This window comes from Atractosteus spatula, chromosome 13, assembly GCF_055471065.1.
Source record: "Atractosteus spatula isolate fAtrSpa1 chromosome 13, fAtrSpa1.hap1, whole genome shotgun sequence".
NCBI classification, from domain to species: domain Eukaryota; kingdom Metazoa; phylum Chordata; class Actinopteri; order Semionotiformes; family Lepisosteidae; genus Atractosteus; species Atractosteus spatula.
The window spans coordinates 871,047-894,999 of NC_142718.1; the positions used below are offsets into that span (position 1 = coordinate 871,047).

General features: G+C 55.5%; 3 protein-coding genes across 4 annotated transcripts in view; 2 read left to right on the forward strand and 1 right to left on the reverse strand.

The window, feature by feature from the left end:
• Positions 1–14,236, forward strand: part of fam234b (family with sequence similarity 234 member B) — a 15,790-nt gene extending 1,554 nt beyond the window's left edge. The window contains exons 2-13 of one of the 2 annotated variants that reach the window (XM_088930835.1): positions 7,554–8,003; positions 8,581–8,697; positions 8,894–9,073; positions 9,284–9,399; positions 9,996–10,149; positions 10,284–10,425; positions 10,755–10,904; positions 11,002–11,080; positions 11,572–11,736; positions 12,215–12,332; positions 12,609–12,823; positions 13,036–14,236. In XM_088930835.1, the coding sequence (XP_088786961.1) occupies positions 7,554–8,003; positions 8,581–8,697; positions 8,894–9,073; positions 9,284–9,399; positions 9,996–10,149; positions 10,284–10,425; positions 10,755–10,904; positions 11,002–11,080; positions 11,572–11,736; positions 12,215–12,332; positions 12,609–12,823; positions 13,036–13,038 (1,889 nt within the window). In that variant the 3' untranslated portion in view covers positions 13,039–14,236. The remainder of the gene's footprint in view (positions 1–7,553; positions 8,004–8,580; positions 8,698–8,893; positions 9,074–9,283; positions 9,400–9,995; positions 10,150–10,283; positions 10,426–10,754; positions 10,905–11,001; positions 11,081–11,571; positions 11,737–12,214; positions 12,333–12,608; positions 12,824–13,035) is intronic. The other variant, XR_016093920.1, reaches the window with a different exon arrangement.
• A 289-nt stretch (positions 14,237–14,525) lies between these two features.
• naga (N-acetylgalactosaminidase, alpha) lies at positions 14,526–20,641 on the reverse strand. Its single transcript, XM_088930851.1, has 8 exons — positions 19,421–20,641; positions 18,916–19,081; positions 17,411–17,763; positions 16,620–16,714; positions 16,259–16,420; positions 15,981–16,178; positions 15,489–15,629; positions 14,526–15,336 (listed from the first exon to the last, which is right to left on the reverse strand). Exons 1-8 carry the CDS (start codon positions 19,698–19,700, stop codon positions 15,118–15,120), a joined length of 1,614 nt encoding a protein of 537 aa, XP_088786977.1. The 5' UTR covers positions 19,701–20,641; the 3' UTR covers positions 14,526–15,117.
• A 229-nt stretch (positions 20,642–20,870) lies between these two features.
• smdt1a (single-pass membrane protein with aspartate-rich tail 1a) lies at positions 20,871–23,353 on the forward strand. The gene is made up of 3 exons (XM_088930974.1): positions 20,871–21,058; positions 22,528–22,678; positions 23,063–23,353. The coding sequence occupies exons 1-2, from the start codon at positions 20,897–20,899 to the stop codon at positions 22,663–22,665; spliced, it is 300 nt and encodes a 99-aa protein (XP_088787100.1). The 5' UTR covers positions 20,871–20,896; the 3' UTR covers positions 22,666–22,678; positions 23,063–23,353.
• The last annotated feature ends 600 nt before the right edge of the window (positions 23,354–23,953 follow it).

Genomic DNA, 23,953 nt, shown 5'->3' on the forward strand with positions numbered 1-23,953 from the left:
TCTGTGCGGTGTGCCGGACTGGAGGGGGTCTGTGCGGTGTGCGGGACTGGAGGGGAGTCTGTGCGGTGTGCCGGACTGGAGGGGGTCTGTGCGGTGTGCCGGACTGGAGGGGAGTCTGTGCGGTGTGCGGGACTGGAGGGGGTCTGTGCGGTGTGCGGGACTGGAGGGGGTCTGTGCGGTGTGCGGGACTGGAGGGGGGTCTGTGCGGTGTGCCGGACTGGAGGGGAGTCTGAACAGAGCTGTTGCAGTAGTGAGAGTAGCTGGAGCTGCGCTCGTCCTGCATGCCGCTGATATGTTATCTCGTGTCACAGACACCTGGTGGAGACCCTTGTTCACAGATACATGCACTGCAGACACACCGGTTGTACCAAAGGGAATTTCTGCAAATGCGCAGCTCATATACTTGTGTATCATTTTTTTGTTGTTGTATCTGTGGAGTGTGGATGTTATACACACAGTGTGTTTGTGGAGTGTGGATATTATACACACAGTGTGTTTGTGGAGTGTGGATACTGTAAACAGTATGTCTGTGGAGTATGAGATAGTGCATTCTTCCCCAAATTTACAAATCTAATCCCAGAATTCCCACACCTGCCAGAATCACAACAACCCTCAATCCTACTGGGAGAGGGAGGAGGGACCTCAGTTGAACTGGCAGCCCAGTATGTGTCCTCCTGGGACACATACTGGGTCAACAAAACTCTTTCCGCGTCACGATCTATGAGCACAGGTGCCCCTCAGGGCTGTGTGAGCTCACCAGTTCTGCTCACACTTTATACAAATGATTGTACAAGCAGTAGTCAAAGCAGCTTCATTTTCAAATGCCTGAGGAACAGTGAGCCTGTCTCTCAATAATACAAATACAGTGTGTGATCTCCTGTCCCAGCCTGAGGAACAGACAGTGAGCCTGTCTCTCAATAATACAAATACAGTGTGTGATCTCCTGTCCCAGCCTGAGGAACAGACAGTGAGTCTGTCTCTCAATAATAATACTACAGTGTGTGATCTCCTGTCCCAGCCTGAGGAACAGACAGTGAGCCTGTCTCTCAATAATAAAAATACAGTGTGTGATCTCCTGTCCCAGCCTGAGGAACAGACAGTGAGCCTGTCTCTCAATAATAAAAATACAGTGTGTGATCTCCTGTCCCAGCCTGAGGAACAGACAGTGAGTCTGTCTCTCAATAATAATAATACAGTGTGTGATCTCCTGTCCCAGCCTGAGGAACAGACAGTGAGCCTGTCTCTCAATAATAATAATACAGTGTGTGACCTCCTGTCCCAGCCTGAGGAACAGACAGTGAGCCTGTCTCTCAATAATAATAATACAGTGTGTGATCTCCTGTCCCAGCCTGAGGAACAGACAGTGAGCCTGTCTCTCAATAATAATAATACAGTGTGTGACCTCCTGTCCCAGCCTGAGGAACAGACAGTGAGCCTGTCTCTCAATAATAATAATACAGTGTGTGATCTCCTGTCCCAGCCTGAGGAACAGTGAGCCTGTCTCTCAATAATAATAATACAGTGTGTGATCTCCTGTCCCAGCCTGAGGAACAGACAGTGAGCCTGTCTCTCAATAATAATAATACAGTGTGTGACCTCCTGTCCCAGCCTGAGGAACAGTGAGCCTGTCTCTCAATAATAATAATACAGTGTGTGATCTCCTGTCCCAGCCAGAGGAACAGTGAGTCTGTCTCTCAATAATAATAATACAGTGTGTGATCTCCTGTCCCAGCCTGAGGAACAGACAGTGAGCCCGTCTCTCAATAATAATAATACAGTGTGTGATCTCCCGTCCCAGCCTGAGGAACAGTGAGCCTTCCTGTCCTGTGATACTTCCTGTCGAACCCCATACACTCTTAGTCTTCGCAGGAAATGTAAGTGCTGCTGATCTTTGGAGCAAACACTCTCAACATGAGTAGACTAGCAAAGGTGACTGTCTCTGTGTACTCCTGAGTACTTATATGAGTCGACCTGAGTGATAAATTCGTTGTGGATTACTGCTTGTGAGTGATCACCAACTGCTCTGGGATCAGAAACTGTTTTAACATTCAGAATGAGACTGTTGTTGTCACACCATTGCACAAACCTTTGGATTTCAGACATCTACACAGATGAGCTGCTACCCCTGTGCATTAAGCCAAGAACAGCTGTATTGTCTGAGAATTTGAAAATGAAGCTGCTTTGACTACTGCTTGTACAATCATTTGTATAAAGTGTGAGCAGAACTGGTGAGCTCACACAGCCCTGAGGGGCACCTGTGCTCATAGATCTTGACGCGGAAAGAGTTTTGTTGACTCAGTATGTGCTCCAGTGAGCCGGACTTGTGCTCCAGTGTGTGTGCAGCCGGACATGTGCTCCAGTGTGTGTGCAGCCGGACGTGTGCTCCAGTGTGTGTGTAGCTGGACGTGTGCTCCAGTGTGTGTGTAGCTGGACGTGTGCTCCAGTGTGTGTGTGTGTGTAGCTGGACGTGTGCTCCAGTGTGTGTGTGTGTAGCTGGATGTGTGCTCCAGTGTGTGTGCAGCTGGATGTGTGCTCCAGTGTGTGTGCAGCTGGACGTGTGCTCCAGTGTGTGTGTGTGTGTAGCTGGACGTGTGCTCCAGTGTGTGTGTGTGTGTGTAGCTGGATGTGTGCTCCAGTGTGTGTGTAGCTGGACGTGTGCTCCAGTGTGTGTAGCTGGATGTGTGCTCCAGTGTGTGTAGCTGGACGTGTGCTCCAGTGTGTGTAGCTGGACGTGTGCTCCAGTGTGTGTGTAGCTGGACGTGTGCTCCAGTGTGTGTGTAGCCGGACGTGTGCTCCAGTGTGTGTAGCTGGACGTGTGCTCCAGTGTGTGTAGCTGGACGTGTGCTCTAGTGTGTGTGCAGCTGGACGTGTGCTCCAGTGTGTGTGTAGCTGGACGTGTGCTCCAGTGTGTGTGTAGCTGGACGTGTGCTCCAGTGTGTGTGTAGCTGGACGTGTGCTCCAGTGTGTGTGTAGCTGGATGTGTGCTCTAGTGTGTGTGCAGCTGGACGTGTGCTCCAGTGTGTGTGTAGCTGGACGTGTGCTCCAGTGTGTGTGTAGCTGGACGTGTGCTCCAGTGTGTGCAGCTGGACGTGTGCTCCAGTGTGTGTAGCTGGACGTGTGCTCCAGTGTGTGTGTAGCCGGACGTGTGCTCCAGTGTGTGTGTAGCCGGACGTGTGCTCCAGTGTGTGTAGCTGGACGTGTGCTCCAGTGTGTGTAGCTGGACGTGTGCTCCAGTGTGTGTGTGTAGCTGGACGTGTGCTCCAGTGTGTGTAGCTGGACGTGTGCTCCAGTGTGTGTAGCTGGACGTGTGCTCCAGTGTGTGTAGCTGGACGTGTGCTCCAGTGTGTGTGTAGCTGGACGTGTGCTCCAGTGTGTGTGTAGCTGGACGTGTGCTCCAGTGTGTGTGTAGCTGGACGTGTGCTCCAGTGTGTGTGTAGCTGGATGTGTGCTCCAGTGTGTGTAGCTGGACGTGTGCTCCAGTGTGTGTGTAGCCGGACGTGTGCTCCAGTGTGTGTGTAGCCGGACGTGTGCTCCAGTGTGTGTAGCTGGACGTGTGCTCTAGTGTGTGTGCAGCTGGACGTGTGCTCCAGTGTGTGTGTAGCTGGACGTGTGCTCCAGTGTGTGTGTAGCTGGATGTGTGCTCCAGTGTGTGTGTAGCTGGACGTGTGCTCCAGTGTGTGTGTAGCTGGACGTGTGCTCCAGTGTGTGTGTAGCTGGATGTGTGCTCCAGTGTGTGTAGCTGGACGTGTGCTCCAGTGTGTGTGTAGCTGGACGTGTGCTCCAGTGTGTGTAGCTGGATGTGTGCTCCAGTGTGTGTGTAGCTGGACGTGTGCTCCAGTGTGTGTAGCTGGACGTGTGCTCCAGTGTGTGTGTAGCTGGACGTGTGCTCCAGTGTGTGTGTAGCTGGACGTGTGCTCCAGTGTGTGTAGCTGGATGTGTGCTCCAGTGTGTGTGTAGCTGGACGTGTGCTCCAGTGTGTGTGTAGCTGGACGTGTGCTCCAGTGTGTGTGTGTGTGTAGCTGGACGTGTGCTCCAGTGTGTGTGTAGCTGGATGTGTGCTCCAGTGTGTGTGTAGCTGGACGTGTGCTCCAGTGTGTGTGTAGCTGGACGTGTGCTCCAGTGTGTGTGTAGCTGGATGTGTGCTCCAGTGTGTGTGTAGCTGGACGTGTGCTCCAGTGTGTGTGTAGCTGGACGTGTGCTCCAGTGTGTGTGTAGCTGGACGTGTGCTCCAGTGTGTGTGTAGCTGGACGTGTGCTCCAGTGTGTGTAGCTGGACGTGTGCTCCAGTGTGTGCAGCTGGACGTGTGCTCCAGTGTGTGTGTAGCTGGACGTGTGCTCCAGTGTGTGTAGCTGGACGTGTGCTCCAGTGTGTGTGTAGCTGGACGTGTGCTCCAGTGTGTGTGTAGCTGGACGTGTGCTCCAGTGTGTGTAGCTGGACGTGTGCTCCAGTGTGTGTGTAGCTGGACGTGTGCTCCAGTGTGTGTAGCTGGACGTGTGCTCCAGTGTGTGTGTAGCTGGACGTGTGCTCCAGTGTGTGTGTAGCTGGACGTGTGCTCCAGTGTGTGTGTAGCTGGATGTGTGCTCCAGTGTGTGTGTAGCTGGACGTGTGCTCCAGAGTGTGTGTAGCTGGACGTGTGCTCCAGTGTGTGTGTAGCTGGACGTGTGCTCCAGTGTGTGTGTAGCTGGACGTGTGCTCCAGTGTGTGTGTAGCTGGACGTGTGCTCCAGTGTGTGTGTAGCTGGACGTGTGCTCCAGTGTGTGTAGCTGGATGTGTGCTCCAGTGTGTGTGTAGCTGGACGTGTGCTCCAGTGTGTGTGTAGCTGGACGTGTGCTCCAGTGTGTGTAGCTGGACGTGTGCTCCAGTGTGTGTGTAGCTGGACGTGTGCTCCAGTGTGTGCAGCTGGACGTGTGCTCCAGTGTGTGTAGCTGGACGTGTGCTCCAGTGTGTGTGTAGCTGGACGTGTGCTCCAGTGTGTGTGTAGCTGGATGTGTGCTCCAGTGTGTGTAGCTGGACGTGTGCTCCAGTGTGTGTAGCTGGACGTGTGCTCCAGTGTGTGCAGCTGGACGTGTGCTCCAGTGTGTGTAGCTGGACGTGTGCTCCAGTGTGTGTGTAGCTGGATGTGTGCTCCAGTGTGTGTGTAGCTGGACGTGTGCTCCAGTGTGTGTGTAGCTGGATGTGTGCTCCAGTGTGTGTAGCTGGACGTGTGCTCCAGTGTGTGTAGCTGGACGTGTGCTCCAGTGTGTGTAGCTGGACGTGTGCTCCAGTGTGTGTGTGTAGCTGGACGTGTGCTCCAGTGTGTGTAGCTGGACGTGTGCTCCAGTGTGTGTAGCTGGACGTGTGCTCCAGTGTGTGTAGCTGGACGTGTGCTCCAGTGTGTGTGTAGCTGGACGTGTGCTCCAGTGTGTGTAGCTGGACGTGTGCTCCAGTGTGTGTGTAGCTGGACGTGTGCTCCAGTGTGTGTGTAGCTGGATGTGTGCTCCAGTGTGTGTAGCTGGACGTGTGCTCCAGTGTGTGTGTAGCTGGACGTGTGCTCCAGTGTGTGTGTGTGTAGCTGGACGTGTGCTCCAGTGTGTGTGTAGCTGGACGTGTGCTCCAGTGTGTGTGTGTGTAGCTGGACGTGTGCTCCAGTGTGTGTGTGTGTAGCTGGATGTGTGCTCCAGTGTGTGTAGCTGGACGTGTGCTCCAGTGTGTGTGTGTAGCCGGACGTGTGCTCCAGTGTGTGTGTAGCTGGACGTGTGCTCCAGTGTGTGTAGCTGGACGTGTGCTCCAGTGTGTGTGCAGCTGGACGTGTGCTCCAGTGTGTGTAGTTGGACGTGTGCTCCAGTGTGTGTGTAGCTGGACGTGTGCTCCAGTGTGTGTGTAGCTGGATGTGTGCTCCAGTGTGTGTAGCTGGACGTGTGCTCCAGTGTGTGTAGCTGGACGTGTGCTCCAGTGTGTGTAGCTGGACGTGTGCTCCAGTGTGTGTAGCTGGATGTGTGCTCCAGTGTGTGTAGCTGGACGTGTGCTCCAGTGTGTGTGTAGCTGGACGTGTGCTCCAGTGTGTGTGTAGCTGGATGTGTGCTCCAGTGTGTGTGTAGCTGGACGTGTGCTCCAGTGTGTGTGTAGCTGGACGTGTGCTCCAGTGTGTGTGTAGCTGGACGTGTGCTCCAGTGTGTGTAGCTGGATGTGTGCTCCAGTGTGTGTGTAGCTGGACGTGTGCTCCAGTGTGTGTGTAGCTGGACGTGTGCTCCAGTGTGTGTAGCTGGATGTGTGCTCCAGTGTGTGTAGCTGGACGTGTGCTCCAGTGTGTGTGTAGCTGGATGTGTGCTCCAGTGTGTGTGTAGCTGGACGTGTGCTCCAGTGTGTGTGTAGCTGGACGTGTGCTCCAGTGTGTGTGTAGCTGGACGTGTGCTCCAGTGTGTGTAGCTGGACGTGTGCTCCAGTGTGTGTGTAGCTGGACGTGTGCTCCAGTGTGTGTGTAGCTGGACGTGTGCTCCAGTGTGTGTGTAGCTGGACGTGTGCTCCAGTGTGTGTAGCTGGACGTGTGCTCCAGTGTGTGTGTAGCTGGACGTGTGCTCCAGAGTGTGTGTAGCTGGACGTGTGCTCCAGTGTGTGTGTAGCTGGACGTGTGCTCCAGTGTGTGTGTAGCTGGACGTGTGCTCCAGTGTGTGTGTAGCTGGACGTGTGCTCCAGTGTGTGTAGCTGGACGTGTGCTCCAGTGTGTGTAGCTGGACGTGTGCTCCAGTGTGTGTGTAGCTGGACGTGTGCTCCAGTGTGTGTGTAGCTGGACGTGTGCTCCAGTGTGTGTGTAGCTGGACGTGTGCTCCAGTGTGTGTGTAGCCGGACGTGTGCTCCAGTGTGTGTAGCTGGACGTGTGCTCCAGTGTGTGTAGCTGGACGTGTGCTCCAGTGTGTGTGTGTAGCCGGACGTGTGCTCCAGTGTGTGTGTAGCTGGATGTGTGCTCCAGTGTGTGTAGCTGGACGTGTGCTCCAGTGTGTGTGTAGCTGGACGTGTGCTCCAGTGTGTGTGTAGCTGGACGTGTGCTCCAGTGTGTGCAGCTGGACGTGTGCTCCAGTGTGTGTGTAGCTGGACGTGTGCTCCAGTGTGTGTAGCTGGACGTGTGCTCCAGTGTGTGTGTAGCTGGACGTGTGCTCCAGTGTGTGTGTAGCTGGACGTGTGCTCCAGTGTGTGTGTAGCTGGACGTGTGCTCCAGTGTGTGTGTAGCTGGACGTGTGCTCCAGTGTGTGTAGCTGGATGTGTGCTCCAGTGTGTGTAGCTGGACGTGTGCTCCAGTGTGTGTGTAGCTGGACGTGTGCTCCAGTGTGTGCAGCTGGACGTGTGCTCCAGTGTGTGTGTAGCTGGACGTGTGCTCCAGTGTGTGTAGCTGGATGTGTGCTCCAGTGTGTGTGTAGCTGGATGTGTGCTCCAGTGTGTGTGTAGCTGGACGTGTGCTCCAGTGTGTGCAGCTGGACGTGTGCTCCAGTGTGTGTGCAGCTGGACGTGTGCTCCAGAGTGTGTGCAGCTGGACGTGTGCTCCAGTGTGGTGTTGAGTGTCTCCTCTCTCCTCTCTCCAGGGAAGAAGGGTTCAGACCTGGGGGAGTATGATCCTCTCACTCAGGCCGACAGCGACGAGAGTGAAGAAGATGATCTGGTCCTCAACTATCCCCGAAACGGGCTGAACCGGGTTAGCGCCGAGGCGGCCGGGGGGCGGGACGGGGAGGAGGAGGAGGAGGAGGAAGAGTGGCTGCGCAAGGGCACCGGGCCGCGGGCCAAGCAGACGCAGGACCCGGCGGCGCTGCGGCAGTTCCGGGCCCAGAGGGAGTCCGAGGCTGGCGGGCCCAGCTCCGGCTCTGACCCGGAAGGGAAGAGGAGGGCGGCCGGGAGGAGCGCTGCCCGGACCACTGCGTTCCTGGTGCCGCTGGGCTGCGCTGTCCTGGTCGTGCTGCTCTGCGCCTTTCTCATTCCCTGCCAGCAGGAGGCGCTAGGAGTCCAGCACTGGGAGAGAGAGCTGGAGCTCACCGCAGGTTAGAGAGGGGCTGACAGCCTGACCCCCTGAATCCCTGACACCCTGTCACACAGACCCCCCGACACACAGACCCCCTGAATCTTTAACCCCCTGACACTCTGACCCCCTGACACACTGACCCCCTGAATCCCTGACACCCTGACACACAGACCCCCTGAATCTCTAAACCCCCTGAATCTCTGACCCCCCGACACTCTGACCCCCCGACACTCTGACCCCGTCACTCTGACCCCCTAAATCTCTAGCCCCCCGACACTCTGACCCCCCGACACTCTGACCCCCTGAATCTCTAGCCCCCCGACACTCTGACCCCCTGACACTCTGACCCCCTGAATCTCTGACCACCTGAATCTCTGACCCCCCGACACACTGACCCCCTGAATCTCTAGCCCCCCGACACTCTGACCCCCTGTCACTCTGACCCCCTGACACACTGACCCCCTGAATCTCTAGCCCCCCGACACTCTGACTGTGTCGCTGCCTTCCGCTGCACTGACTCCCAGTCACTAGAGCACAGAAATGAATTAGCAGGGCAGCTGCTTGGTCAGAGGATATAACTGTGCTCACCTCTGCAGATTCCAACCTCCCACCTCTGGCATTATGGGATGTGGACAATGACACCATCACTGACATCATTGTGGGAGTGACCCAGCTGGGCAATCACAGCGCTGAACCCCAGGGCAAAAGCAAAGGTAATTCTACCAGTACTGTCAGGACACTGCAGGACTGTGAGCTCACTGGTGTGGAGTGGCCAGCATGAAACAGTACACTTCTCTCAGTACTGGAGTGTCCAGTCAGTGTGTCTGTATTAACCCGCCTCTCTCTCAGTGCAGTGTTAATGTACTGGAGCGTCCAGTCAGTGTGTCTGTATTAACCCCTCTCTCTCAGTATTCAGTGTGCTGGCAGTATCTGGATTGGATGGAGGGTCACTGTGGTCCACAGCATTTCCAGAGGCTCTGGTGTCGGTCCAGTGTGGACTGGGCTGGGCAGCTCCAGGCGGACAGGTCAGACGGTCAATGTGTCTACTAATGGGATCCACACACCTCACAGCCGTCAGCAGCAACACAGGTGAGAGCTGTGATACCAGGAAACACACAAACATCTCGACGGACTGCTGGGGTCAGCAAAGCAGTGAGTCACGCAGTGGGCTCTTGGAGTTTGATACAGTCAGGCTGTCAGTATGCCGTGCAGTCAGTGGTCAGTGTCAGTGAGTGGTCAGTGTGTCAGTGAGTGGTCAGTGGTCACTGGGTTACACTGGTGTTGGTGTTCTGGTTGCAGGGTCAATGCTGTGGTCAGTGTCTCCCGGTAAGATCGTCTCTCCGGCTGTGTCCCTCGCTGACCTCACTGGGGACTCGGTTCCTGACCTCCTGATCGCCACCCTGCCTGCTGACCAGGTGACCCCTCAGCTTGGACATCGTCTCGCTGTCCGCTGCTCAGACTGGCACACACGTGCCCTGTGGTTAAGAAAAGACATCTTTTGTCATCCATCTCTCTAGGAGCGAAAAGTTAATTTATACATTGGTTTATTAAAAATGAGCAAAAACTCTTTTCTCATTAAATTCCTTGTGACTCTTCCCCACAGTCACGTAACTAATACACCTGGCACACCTTCCTGTAACACAGTGTTAATGTACTGGAGTGTCCAGTCAGTGTGTCTGTATGAACCCCTCTCTCTTTCAGTGCAGTGTTAATGTACTGGAGTGTCCAGTCAGTGTGTCTGTATTAACCCCTCTCTCTCTCAGTGCAGTGTTAATGTACTGGAGTGTCCAGTCAGTGTGTGTGTATTAACCCCTCTCTCTCTCAGTGCAGTGTTAATGTACTGGAGTGTCCAGTCAGTGTGTCTGTATTAACCCCTCTCTCTCTCAGTGCAGTGTTAATGTACTGGAGTGTCCAGTCAGTCTGTGTGTATTAACCCCTCTCTCTCTCAGTGCAGTGTTAATGTACTGGAGTGTCCAGTCAGTGTGTGTGTATTAACCCCTCTCTCTCACAGGTGTCTGACCTCTCCCTCCTCCTGCTGTCTGGTGCCTCTGGTACTCCCATTGGTCATCCTGTGACCTTTAACCTGACTACTGCAGAAGGGCAGCTGATTGGCCCAGAGCTGCACGTGACCAGGCTGGGCGCCCAGTACATCCTCTTTGGCCTGGGTGAGTGACGTCAGCTTTCTCGCTCTGGTCTTGACCTCTGATCCCACCCTAACTTTGACTCTCATCCTGACCACGGTGCTTTATGCAAGTGTAACCTTTTAAAGTAAAGCCAACATTATATACATTTTCCTCAGGCACTGTGGAGGCGGCCTCTTTGAAAGACATTTATATGCAGGCGAATGGAAGGCACTCCCTGCCCTCATTTCTGCGCCTTAAGGACCCCAGCTGGGAGAAACTGAGAACAGCCAATTCCTCAACCCTCATCCACATCTCCCGGTACGTAACCCACTGTACTGCCTGCTAATCTGTTACTCTAACCCACTGTACTGCCTGCTAATCTGTGTCTTATACTGTAGCTCATGCGCTGTGTGCTGTACTGCACTGTGTGCTGTAACTCGCGCGCTGTGTGCTGTAACTCATGCTCTGTGCTATACTGCACTGCTCTGTGCTGTAGCTCGCGTGCTCTGTGCTGTACTGCGCTGTGTGTTGTAACTCACGTGCTGTGTGCTGTAACCCGTGCTCTGTGCTGTACTGTGCTGTGTGCTGTAACCCGCATGCTCTGCGCTGTACTGCACTGCTGTCTCACACACAGTCTCCCCCTGTAGGGCCACGGTGCAGGTGAAGTTCTTGCTCCCCCTGGTGGTGGGAACAGTAAACTGCAGCGACTGGGTGCTGGCGGGTAACCGGGGCGTGTCGGTGCTGGGCGGGGCCGACGCGCGCTCCGTCTGGACCCTCGCCACGCCGCCGCTGCAGAGGTGAGCGCGGGGGGGCGCCGCGGGTCTCAGCGCGTGAGCGAGGGGGGTCTCTGTGGGTGCCACCTGCGTGACCCCGCCCCCCTCCTTCCTCTCCCAGCCAGCCTGTGCCCGGCCTCTTCAGCAACGACTCAACGCCAGACCTACTCCTGCAGTCCCTCGCTCACGGCGTCCAGAAGGTGGGTGGAGACGGGTCCCGGGTGTTGCGTCTCCTGCGTGTGTCCGCCCTGGACATCTCACCTCCACACGCCTAGGGAGGGGCGAGCTTGACCGTGCTTCTCGGGCCACGTCCTCCCACAGGCCCCGCCCAGGTGCAAGTGATTGACGGCGCGTCTGGGCGGAGCCTGTGGGAGGGGCTAGTGTGACCATGCTTCTTGGCCCCGCCCAGGTGCAGATGTGGGAGGGGCTAGTGTGACTGTGTTTCTAGGCCCCGCCCAGGTGCAGGTGATTGACGGAGTGTGTGGGCGGAGCCTGTGGGAGGGGCCAGTGTGTTTCTCAGTCCTGCCCAGGTGCAGGTGTGGGAAGGGCTAGTGTGACTGTTTCTCGGCCCCGCCCATGTGCAGGTGATTGACGGCGCGTCTGGGCGGAGCCTGTGGGAGGGGCCAGTGTTTCTCAGTCCCGCCCAGGTGCAGGTGTGGGAGCGGCTAGCATGAGTGTGTTTCTCGAACAGGTGCAGGTGATTGACGGCGCGTCTGGGCGGAGCCTGTGGGAGGCGGAGTTCAGCTCCCACTTCCCCGGCGTGCGGGGCTCGGCGGTCCTGACCTCCACCGGCCGCTCGGCCTTCCTCTTCTGGGCGGGCGACCCGCGGCCCTCCAGCAACGTCACCAAGGCAACCGTGAGTACGGCGCGGGTTGTGCCGCTGAAGCCGGCCGCTGGTTTCTGGCTCAGCTCTGGGAGTGGTCACACGTCCCCACACGTCCCCACACGTCCCCTGGCGGACCAGCTGTCCTCAGCGTGGGGGGCTCGGCTCTGTTGATACCCCACCCCAAGCCCCCCAACCCCCCCGGTCTTGCCTACCCGCCCCTTAATTTGCTCCCATGAGCTCTACTGGAGCTGTGGGTAGAAGCAGAGCTGCATCTCGAACCCTGAACCGGGCCTGTGTCTGACACCTGGCGAGATCGCTGGGCCCGACCCGACCGGAGCGGACCACGGCACTCTCCCGGGAAGAGCAGCTTGCCTGGAGCGACTCTCTCCGAATCCATTGACAGTTCACCGAGTCGACTGCTGGGTTGAGGGGGGGCTGTGGGCGGGTGTGCTGGCTGATTGACGGATTGGTTAGTTATTGATTGGTTATCGATCCCTGGCTGCTGCAGGCGCCGCCGGGGCCCCAGGGCTCTGCAGTCTTCCAGAGGCTGTACCTGCTGCACCCTGCCTATCCCACAGTCCTCCTGCAGATTGCCGAGACCACAGACACCTTGTGGACAGCCGCCGGTCAGTCTTCCTGACTCTTCCTCTCTGTGTCCCTGTCTCTCTCTCTGTCTCTCAGTGCCTCTGAGCCTGAATGCCTGTCGTCTCTCAGCCTGCCTGATGTGTGTTTGAGCCTGTTTGTCTGGTCTGTCTCTGAGCCTGGTCCTCCTCTTCTGGTCTCTGAGCCTGCTCTGTCTGTCTGTCTCTCTGTCTGTCTCTGGGCCTCTCTGGTCTGTAAGTAAACCTGTCTGTGTCTGGTCTGCAAGTAAACCTGTCTGTCTGTCTGTCTCTGCCCTGCAGTCGTGCACCTGGAGCAGCAGAAGGACGTGTTTTACCTGACTGTGGCCCGCCGGCCCGCTGGGGGCGAGAGGCCTGGGGCTCAGGTGCTGCGCAGCCTGGGCCTGCGGGGGGCGGTGTCCCAGGGCCGGCCGGTGTGGCTGGGGGAGGGCTCCCTGCGGCCCGGGGCCTTCGCCGTCTCCAAGTTCTTCCGGCAGACGACCTTCCTGCAGCACCAGGTACGCGTCTCGGCCGCCCCGAAGGGGCAGAGCGAAGGGACTTCACTCTCGCCACGAACAGGACGGGGAGCCGACCTGTGAACCCCAGGCCTGTCCGTACAGGAGCTCACCCGTCCCGGCCGGAGTGACCAGAGAGAGGGGGAAGGAAGTGGGGGACGGACAGGAAGTGAGGACCTCGAGCCGCACTCTTAATGCATTTCCTTTCCCTCTAGTGAACGGAGGCAGCCGATTGGTCCATCGGCGAGCGGAGAAGGAGGATCTGATTGGCCAGAAGTGGGGGGGCGTGAATGCGTTTCCAAGGAAACCGGACTGGGACGGAGGCGGGGCGACCTCCAGGCTGCAGTAACCATGGTAACAGGAGGATGTGCAGAGATGCTGGCGCTCCTGTGTTGTGTAGATGAAGTTGGCCGTCTGTGTGCTGTGTGTTAGCGAACCATACAGTCCCCGTCTGCTTCTTCAGAGCCCGGCAGAGACTGCAGGATGGATCGCAGCACTTGTTCAAATTTCCCCTGGAGTCACGGACCTCCAGAACCAGCTGTAACCGAGCTGAGCTGGCACCGGTTCCGGTATCACTGCCGGCAGCAGCAGGGGTCTAGTGAGTGTAGAGAGCTGTACAGTCCTCTGCTCTGTGCTCTAGAGCTCCTGTAGAGAGCTGTAGTCCTCTGCTCTGTGCTCTAGAGTTACTGTAGAGAGCTGCACAGTCCTCTGCCCTGTGCTCTAGAGCTCCTGTAGAGAGCTGCACAGTCCTCTGCCCTGTGCTCTAGAGCTCCTGTAGAGAGCTGCACAGTCCTCTGCCCTGTGCTCTAGAGTTACTGTAGAGAGCTGCACAGTCCTCTGCTCTGTGCTCTAGAGTTACTCTAGAGAGCTGTACAGTCCTCTGCTCTGTGCTCTAGAGATCCTGTAGAGAGCTGCACAGTCCTCTGCCCTGTGCTCTAGAGCTCCTGTAGAGAGCTGTACAGTCCTCTGCTCTGTGCTCTAGTTACTCTAGAGACCTGTACAGTCCTCTGCCCTCTGCGCTAGAGCTCCTGTAGAGAGCTGTACAGTCCCTCTGCTCTGTGCTCTAGAGCTCCTGTAGAGAGCTGTACAGTCCTCTGCTCTGTACTCTACTGTCATTAAGATAAATTAATTTTATTTTTGTTGTTCTGTTAACTTCAGTCTCATGTGTACAGTGATATTGCTGTACAGTATTTATTGATTAATCTGTTTTGGGTGTATACCACTTCTGTGTACAGAGGAACATGGGGGGTAGTTTCTGTCGGTTCAGTCTCATGTAGCTGTGTTCAGGACTGAGGAAGAGTATGATTGAAGTCCTGGACAGGAGCCTGTTATTCTGCTGTTTGTAAATAGGACTGAGGGTGATGGCTCTGAGTGTGCCGTGCAGGAGGAAATTAAATTCTGTTCTCAAATCGTTAATGTTGTGGTGGAGCTGGGTTTTTACAGTGTCTTGGCATCTGCTCTGTGCGGAGGTGATGAAGTTTTACCTGAGTAGTGCAGATACCCTGCGTGGCCACTAGGTGTCCCAGTTTCACACAGAGAGGAGGGTGGGTGGTGCTCTTCTCTTGCCAAACAGCTTCACCTACAAGAGGGGCCCCCTTCACCCCCACTGGGGAGCCAGAGAGGGGGGGCAGGAGTGACCTCACATCACAGCCCCCCCATAGCAACACTCGCACCTCACAGAGCCACAGCCTGCTCTCCAAGCCCATAAGTGAAAAATCTTTTAATAGATTTAGAAAAATAAATCACCATTGCCAGTTTTTCACAGAGATCAGGAGCAGGAAGGGTGTGGCTCTGCCGGGGTGGGCGTGGGAGTGAGGGGGCGTGGCGGCTCGCTGGGACACGCCCCCTGTCCCCTGCCCCCTGCCCCGCGCGCACACACCTCCCCCCTCCTGCTGATTGGGGAAAGACAGCGATCACCATCGTGCTTCTCGCCAGCAGTAGTACCGCTTGTAAACAAGTCTTCCTGACAGTCTGGCTCTGGGGTCAGGCGTCTGTCCGGGGCTCCGGGGGCACTGTCTGAATGTGGGGGGGGACGCTGTGCCTGTGTCGGGGGTAGCAGTCACTCCTCAGACAACTAAGGGGTCGACAGCACTGCGTCACTAACGTGGGGGACAACTGGAGCGGCGTCAGTAATTCGGGGTGACAGTGGAGCTGCGTCAGTAATTCGGGGGTGTATCAGGAGCCCTGGCCGAGTCTGTGGGGAACAGCAGAGCAGCACACAGAGCCACCGGCCCCGTCCCGGCTGGGGGGAGTGGGGCTCTGGACCCCAGGAGCCACGGACAGACGGGGCCCGGCCTTTACAGCAGACTGGGGGGACGGGTGCGTCTGGCACCCCCCCCGTATCCTGGGTGGAAACCGGGGCCGAGCCCTGCCCCCACGCCCTCCTGCGCCGCCCGGCCCCCGCGCTGCATGGGGTAGACGTACCACATGACCACGCCCGTGGGGTTGATGGACACGGTGAAGACCTGGGAGTCTGAGAGCTGCCTGACCGCGGCTCCGGAGAACAAGTCATACACCTGGGAGAGGGACAAAGGGACAGAGGGGCCGTGAGTGCCGACTGGACAGAGGGACAGAGGGGCCGTGAGGGCCGGCTGGACAGAGGGACAGAGGGAGGAAAGCCAAGGCAGAAAAGTCAATGAGACCAGAAAGAAGAGGCAGCGAGACCCACCAGGTAGTGGCCACCAGTGTAGCCAAGCTTGTTCAGGGAGCTCTGGTATCTGTACGGCATGTCTGTGCGGCGGCTGAAGAAGACCAGGGCACTGGCTGACTCTGCCAGCGGACGCATGAAGACTTCAATACCAGTCTTCTCCTAGAGAGACAGAGGGGTTAATACAGACACACTGACTGGACACTCCAGTACATGAACACTGCACTGAGAGAGAGAGGGGTTAATACAGACACACTGACTGGACACTCCAGTACATTAACACTGCACTGAGAGAGAGAGGGGTTAATACAGACACACTGACTGGACACTCCAGTACATTAACACTGCACTGAGAGAGAGGGGGGTTAATACAGACACACTGACTGGACACTCCAGTACATTAACACTGCACTGAGAGAGAGGGGGGTTAATACAGACACACTGACTGGACACTCCAGTACATTAACACTGCACTGAGAGAGAGAGGGGTTAGTACAGACATGCTCTCTGTACCTTGACGATCCTCCTGCCCTGGATGCCCAGGGGGTCCTGGTTGACCGCGATCACATTCTTGTTCTGCAGCAGCGCCTGGGCCTCCCCGCTCAGGGTTCGCAGGTCATTCGACATGAACAGGGGGGCGGCCATGATGGCCCACAGCGCCATCTGGGAGCGGGACTGATCGATACTGAGGCCGAAGTCTCCTACAATCAGCTGAGACAGAGAGGTTCGCTCGTCAGGACGCGTCTCCCCGCACGCCCCCACCCCCGGACGCCGCCGGCGGGCAGACTGACCATGTCCGGGTCGTTCCAGCGTCCCGGGCCGGCCGCAGGCTGCAGGACGTCCTGATTGTTGAAGAACCAGTCGACGATGCTCAGCACGCTGGCCCAGGAGTCCTGGATATCACCGTAGTTCCTCCACAGGTTACAGATCTCTCCCAGCAGCGTGTAATTAACCTGCAGTGTTAATTAATCAATTAGTCTACACTCCAGTCATGGCACCTTCTCTCTCACGGTCCTATCACTGAGACACACCCCACCCACACTGGAGAAGAAGGCCAAAAGCACGAGAACTGCCTCCGTCGAGCAAGATCAGGAAGTTGATAGATGCAAAAAGCAATAACGGACATCTAGGGGAGCCAATCAGAAGAGGTACCTTGGGAGGAAGCCCGCCCTGGTAGGCGGGCCAACTGCAGGAATAGCCAATGGGGCGGCCGGTGGCAAGGAGAGCCTTAGACATCAGTGGGTAGCCTTTCAGAGGGAGGAAGAGAGACACCACACACAGAGTCATGAATACTGCTGTATGCGCAGTCATATCACCCTAGGATCTATTAACTTTTAAATCACCCTCATTGTATAAAAGGCGTCCCTAGGTCCTGTATCAGGGTTAGCCTCAGTTGTTAAGGGTGTCTGTAAGGTCTATATTAATCTCTGTATTGAGGTTTGTATTATCTTTGTGTGTTAGGGGTGTCTCTAGGGTCTGTATTAATCTCTGTGTGTGGGGTGTGGGGTGTGTCTCTAGGGCCTGTATTAATCTCCATGTATTAGGGGTGTCTCTAAGGTCAGTATTAGGGTCTGTATTAATCTCCGTGTGTAAGGGGTGTCTCTAGGGTCTGTATTAATCTCCATGTATTAGGGTCAGTATTAGGGTCTATATTAATCTCTGTGTGTGGGGTGTGTCTCTAGGGCCTGTATTAATCTCCATGTATTAGGGGTGTCTCTAAGGTCAGTATTAGGGTCTGTATTAAACTCCGTGTGTAAGGGGTGTCTCTAGGGTCTGTATTAATCTCCGTGTATTAGGGGTGTCTCTAGGGTCAGTATTAGGGTCTATATTAATCTCTGTGTATTAGGGGTGTTTCTAGGGTCAGTATTAATCTCTGTGTGTGAGGGGTGTCTCTAGGGCCTGTATTAGTGCGAGTTGTGATTTTCCCACGCTGACCGCCTCACCCAGCTCCTGCACAGAGGCATTGGAGTAGCAGCCGTCCAGCTTCAGCATGTCCACCCCCCACTCGGCGAAGGTCTGGGCGTCCAGCTCGATCTTGTCCAGCGTGGTGCCGGGGTAGCCGCCGCAGGTGTAGGTGCCCAGGTCGCCGTAGATGCCGAGACGCAGGCCGCGGTCGTGCACGTAGCGGGCGAGCTTGGCGATGCCCCCGGGGAAGCGCTTGGGGTCGGGCTGCAGGCGCCCCTGGGCATCGCGCTGCTTGGAGGCCCAGCAGTCGTCGATGTTGACGTAGACGTAGCCCAGCTCCCGCCAGCCATCCTCCGCCAACCGGTCCGCCATGTCCATGAAGAGTCTCTCACTGAGAGAGAGGGGGTTAATACACACACTCCTCCTGCACACTACTGTACACTGACACTGCACTGAGAGAGAGGGGTTAATACACACACTCCTCCTGCACACTACTGTACACTGACACTGCACTGAGAGAGAGGGGTTAATACACACACTCCTCCTGCACACTACTGTACACTGACACTGCACTGAGAGAGAGGGGTTAATACACACACTCCTCCTGCGCACTACTGTACACTGACACTGCACTGAGAGAGAGGGGTTAATACACACACTCCTCCTGCACACTACTGTACACTGACACTGCACTGAGAGAGAGGGGTTAATACACACACTCCTCCTGCGCACTGCTGTACACTGACACTGCACTGAGAGAGAGAGAGGGGTTAATACACACACCCCTCCTGCACACTACTGTACACTGACACTGCACTGAGAGAGAGGGGTTAATACACACACTCCTCCTGCACACTACTGTACACTGACACTGCACTGAGAGAGAGAGGGGTTAATACACACACTCCTCCTGCACACTACTGTACACTGACACTGCACTGAGAGAGAGGGGGGTTAATACACACACTCCTCCTGCACACTACTGTACACTGACACTGCACTGAGAGAGAGGGGGGTTAATACACACACTCCTCCTGCGCACTGCTGTACACTGACACTGCACTGAGAGAGAGAGAGAGAGGGGTTAATACACACACTCCTCCTGCACACTACTGTACACTGACACTGCACTGAGAGAGAGAGGGGTTAATACACACACTCCTCCTGCACACTACTGTACACTGACACTGCACTGAGAGAGAGAGGGGTTAATACACACACTCCTCCTGCACACTACTGTACACTGACACTGCACTGAGAGAAAGAGAGGGGTTAATACACACACTCCTCCTGCACACTACTGTACACTGACACTGCACTGAGAGAGAGGGGTTAATACACACACTCCTCCTGCACACTACTGTACACTGACACTGCACTGAGAGAGAGGGGGGTTAATACACACACTCCTCCTGCACACTACTGTACACTGACACTGCACTGAGAGAGAGAGAGGGGTTAATACACACACTCCTCCTGCACACTACTGTACACTGACACTGCACTGAGAGAAAGAGGGGTGAATACAGACAGTGGACGGTACCTGATACAGTTTTTGGGGTCATTCTCGCAGTCGATGTCGCAGCGGAACCGCTCCCACGCCAGCCATCCCATCGGCGGGGTCCTCATCAGCCCGTTGTCCAGAGCCGAGGCGGCCGAGGCGAGCGCCAGCACCCAGAGCGCCACCCGCCGGGGGCTCATGCCTGAAACTGCAGGGGAAGCCCGGAGTCAGAACCGAGCCGCGGCGCTCGGGGTCAGAACCGAGCACTGCTCTGCTCCGCAGAGCAGCCGGGCTCAGAGGTACCTGCTCCAGCAGTGCCGGACTCTCCGCGGCTGGGAGAGTAGCTACCGACTGGCAGGCGCTATAGGAATAACAGCCCGGCCAGCAGAAACAGCAGCACTAACAGCCCCGCTAGTAGAATCAATAGCCCCGCTAGCAGCACTAACAGCCCCGCTAGTAGAATTAACAGCCCCGCTAGCAGCCCTAACAGCCCCGCTAGTAGAATCAATAGCCCCGCTAGCAGCAGGGACGATCTCGCCCGACTTACCCATTGAGTCCCGAGTCCGGAAGCGCGCCTGCAGACGGGTCTTTCCCAACAGAACCGGGCTTCGGAGCGGAGTGGCCCAGCCTTGCGAGCAGTTCCGGGTGCCGTGTCCGGGCTGCTCGCTGTCATATGACCGTGCCCGCAGCCACGTGAGCCCTCGCGTGTCAGCTGACTCTCGGGGGGGGGGGAGGCGGGACCTGTCTAACTCGTCCAGTGTCAAACACTGGAACCTGACCTTGACTTTGGGGGGGGTGGGGTTCAATTCAAGGGGCTTTACTAGCATGACCGATGGGTACAATCAGTGTTGCCAAAGCAAATAAAAAATACAATTAACATGACAAACAAAACAAAAATAAAAGTAAAATAACATCTACAGACATTTACAGCAGAGACATGTCATAAGACATTGACATCCACTGTGAAGTTGTGAGGAGTTACTGACTGGGATCACGGGGGACCCGCTCGCCAGGTGACTGTGCTGCAGGTGGACTCGACACGCAGAACAAGAAAAACACAGTTAAATCACCGCGCCGGCGGAAGACGTGCTGGAGATGTGGCGCGTTTTCGCCAGTCGTTTTGAAAAGAGACCCGCTCGGCTGAGTGTGGTCGCTCTTTTCCAACTTCGTTTTTACTGGAACAACAGAGATGTATACAATACAGACAAGAGTACATATCGCGCCACCGGCGCACATGATACAGTTCAGCGTTTCACACAAACACACACAGACAAAGATTACATGAGTTTACGATAAGGTACGCTTTCACCTTGCAAGGTAAGGTTCTGACATTTACAAATAGTCTGGAGACAGTTCAGCGTTATTACTGTTGTCTGAAATGTCATTGTAAAAACTCTGGAGGTGTTGAATCCAGATGAGGATGATGATGATAATGCTCCGAGGATCCAGGAACTGCGAGGACGGATCGTGGGGAGTGTGTGTTTCTGTCGCCCTCTGGTGGACAGAGCTGCACAGTACCGCTTCACTCCGCCAACACACAGCCCCCAGAATTACCTGCACCCCCCAATTAGATAACTCTGCACCAGCAGCCCCACTGCCCACAGATCAGGGGTTAATTAACTGACACCCCCCACTCTCACTGATCGTAGTCAGACACCAGAGTTGACGCCCCGACATCTTACGGACGCATTTACAAAGCCTTCGGGCCTGGCTGCGAGGTCTATGTTGCAAGACTCTCATTAACCCATGGGTGCAGCCCTGGGAGAATGTTTACTTTTTCCTGTGTGGGCTGCGTTACCAGGGAGTTACGCTCCGCCTTTCTAGGTTACAACGTCACAGTGGAAACAGCCTCCATTGTGGCTCCAGACCCGGCGCTCCTGCGCAGTAATTTAGCGGCGGTGTGGAGCCAAAATGGCCGCCCCAAGGGACGCAGTTTCTCCCCCCGCTCGGCCGTTAAGGGCCGGGTCTCGTTAAGGCGCGGGCTGAGCGCCGGGGGGTGACGTCACGCCCACTGACAGGCAAGATGGCGTCGGCAGCGGCTCGCTTCGTCCTGGGCTCCGCTCGGGTTGGCGTCCCGAAGACTACGGGGGTTTTCAGGCAGAAAACAGGCAGCGCGACCCCCGTGGCTCTCGCCCGTACCGCCGTGACCACGTCCTCGGGAGCTATTTTACCCAAGCCGGTGAAGGTACGTCCACAGAGAGACAGAACTGGCTGCAATATTTTGACACCAGCGCCGGGGAGGGGTTGGGCAAAGGGCGGGCCGAGAGAGGCGGGTATCCAGTCAGCGATGGGGCTCACCTGACTGACACTGTCTCCAGCCAATAGGCGGTGTGATCCGGACTGATTGACAGGGGGGGCTGTTGAGGGAGGCGGGTCTTAAAGGCTTGAGTGATCCTTGTCACGGCCAATAGGAGTGTAGAATGGATTGATTGACAGGGTTTTGAACCAATCGGAAAGCGGGGGCAGGACTGACGCTAGCGGCAAGGTATCCGGAAATTGATTTCAGGAGACGCAGAATTTATCAAGTGTATTCCCCCTTTAAAACTACTGAATTTAAAACCATTAGAAGCCTCACCCTGACAAACATGTTCTTTAACACTAAGGACTTGGTGATAGGCGGAAATGTGTTTAGTTACTTGAAAGTAGCTTTCAAGTAGCTTGATGTTTGGCTTGAAACCCAAAACGCCTGGAGTTGCTTCCTGAAAAAGATCCTGCAGCAGGTGTTAAACCCTGGAGTGGATCAGACTGCTGCGCACTGGGAGTCTGACTGACAGCACTGTCACACCTGGAGTGGATCAGACTACTGCGCACTGGGAGTCTGACTGACAGCACTGTAAACCCTGGAGTGGATCAGACTGCTGCGCACTGGGAGTCTGACAGCACTGTAAACCCTGGAGTGGATCAGACTGCTGCGCACTGGGAGTCTGACAGCACTGTAAACCCTGGAGTGGATCAGACTGCTGCGCACTGGGAGTCTGACTGACAGCACTGTAAACCCTGGAGTGGATCAGACTGCTGCGCACTGGGAGTCTGACTGACAGCACTGTCACACCTGGAGTGGATCAGACTGCTGCGCACTGGGAGTCTGACTGACAGCACTGTCACACCTGGAGTGGATCAGACTGCTGCGCACTGGGAGTCTGACTGACAGCACTGTTACACCTCGAGTGGATCAGACTGCTGCGCACTGGGAGTCTGACTGACAGCACTGTCACACCTGGAGTGGATCAGACTGCTGTGCACTGGGAGTCTGACTGACAGCACTGTCACACCTGGAGCGGATCAGACTGCTGCGCACTGGGAGTCTGACTGACAGCACTGTCACACCTGGAGTGGATCAGACTGCTGCGCACTGGGAGTGTGACTGACAGCACTGTAAACCCTGGAGTGGATCAGACTGCTGCGCACTGGGAGTCTGACTGACAGCACTGTAAACCCTGGAGTGGATCAGCCTGCAGGCTCTGTCTGTGAGACCACTGTTTTGGCAATGAGTTTCCCCCTCTGACAGACGTGACGCAGTGTGATGCAGACAGTAAGGGTGCAGTAATTATACTCCCCTCCTTTCACACTGCCTGTCCCTGTCAGTGCCCATGGTGTGCTGTCAGTGCCCCCAGTGGTATCCGCTGTGTTAACGCAGGCGCCTCTCTCTCTCAGATCTCCTTCGGCCTGGTGCGGATCTCTGTGATTGTCGTGCCCTTCCTGTACGTGGGAACCCTGATCAGCAAGAACTTCGCCGCCCTGCTGGAGGAGCACGACATCTTCGTCCCTGAGGATGACGATGATGATGACTGAGCCTGCAGGAGAGGTAATGAACAGCTGCCTAATGGTGTTACTGTACTGGAAGTACAGTAACTGTACACCCCAAACCTGTACTGGAAGACACACCTGCACAGCTACAGATACTCTCCCACTGCTACTGACACACCTGCACAGCTACAGATACGCTCTCTCACTGCTAAGCAGGCACTTACACTTCTAATAACTCTCTGACAATTACTAACATTCTTATACTGTTACTAACACACTCCCACTGCTAATAACACTCCCACACTGTAATTAACACTCTGCAGTTAATACACTTGTGCTTTAATTCCACCAATTCCAGTGTATTCAGACATGAAAGCAGATGAGGGTGAGTGTGGAAACTGACAGGAGTGTGATAACAGTGTCCCTCTCCGTCTCTCTGTAGGCCGTGCTGCCGGTACCCAGAGAGAGAGACAGGACAGACACTACAGACAGAGACCCCCCGAAGACAGCATGATCCGAAAGAAGACCGGAGCAGAAACGGGGGTCAACAACAACCCCTCATCACACCTCTCTCTCTGTCCCTCACTTCCTCCACACTGTCCACGTCCTGTCCCTCCTCCTGCCGTGTGATTCCAGAGTGTGTGTGGGCAGCGCCAGACTCTCATCAATACCTCACCCCAGTCTGCATGTACATAGCAACGAGATTATTCAATAATAAAATATTGTCTAAGTCTTCACTGTGTAACATGGAATTTTCTTTTAAGGAAAGTGGAATATCAGGAATGTTTCTTTTCTATTTATTCCCTATTTTTAATCAAGCAGAGTTTCTGCTATTTGATAGTAGACTGTTTGATGATGAAGGGTGTCGGTGTGGGGCTCTGGGTGACTCTATCCTCTCTCCAGCTCCAGTGTCCAGTCTCTGTCTGTAACCCCACTGTCACCCTGACTGCAGGACACAGAGGTGCAGACGTGTTGTTACACACTGAGGGTCTGTTCAGGAGTGATGATGATGATGAAGGGTGTCAGTGTGGGGCTCTGGGTGACTCTATCGTCTCTCCAGCTCCAGTGTCCAGTCTCTGTCTGTAACCCCACTGTCACCCTGACACAGGACACAGAGGTGCAGACATGTTGTTACACACTGAGTGTCTGTTCAGGAGCGATGATGATGATGAAGGGTGTCAGTGTGGGGCTCTGGGTGACTCTATCCTCTCTCCAACTCCAGTGTCCAGTCTCTGTCTGTAACCCCACTGTCACCCTGACACAGGACACAGAGGTGCAGACGTGTTGTTACACACTGAGTGTCTGTTCAGGAGTGATGATGATGATGATGAAG

Coding starts and splice junctions, on each gene's coding strand:
- naga (XM_088930851.1), bottom strand. CDS start 19,700: ATGCTAGTAAAGCCCCTTGAATTGAACCCCACCCCCCCCAAAGTCAAG. Junction 16,179..16,258: donor GCTGGAACGACCCGGACATG/GTCAGTCTGCCC, acceptor TCTCTGTCTCAG/CTGATTGTAGGAGACTTCGG. Junction 15,630..15,980: donor AGGGCAGGAGGATCGTCAAG/GTACAGAGAGCA, acceptor CTGTCTCTCTAG/GAGAAGACTGGTATTGAAGT.
- smdt1a (XM_088930974.1), top strand. CDS start 20,897: ATGGCGTCGGCAGCGGCTCGCTTCGTCCTGGGCTCCGCTCGGGTTGGC. Junction 21,059..22,527: donor TTTTACCCAAGCCGGTGAAG/GTACGTCCACAG, acceptor TCTCTCTCTCAG/ATCTCCTTCGGCCTGGTGCG.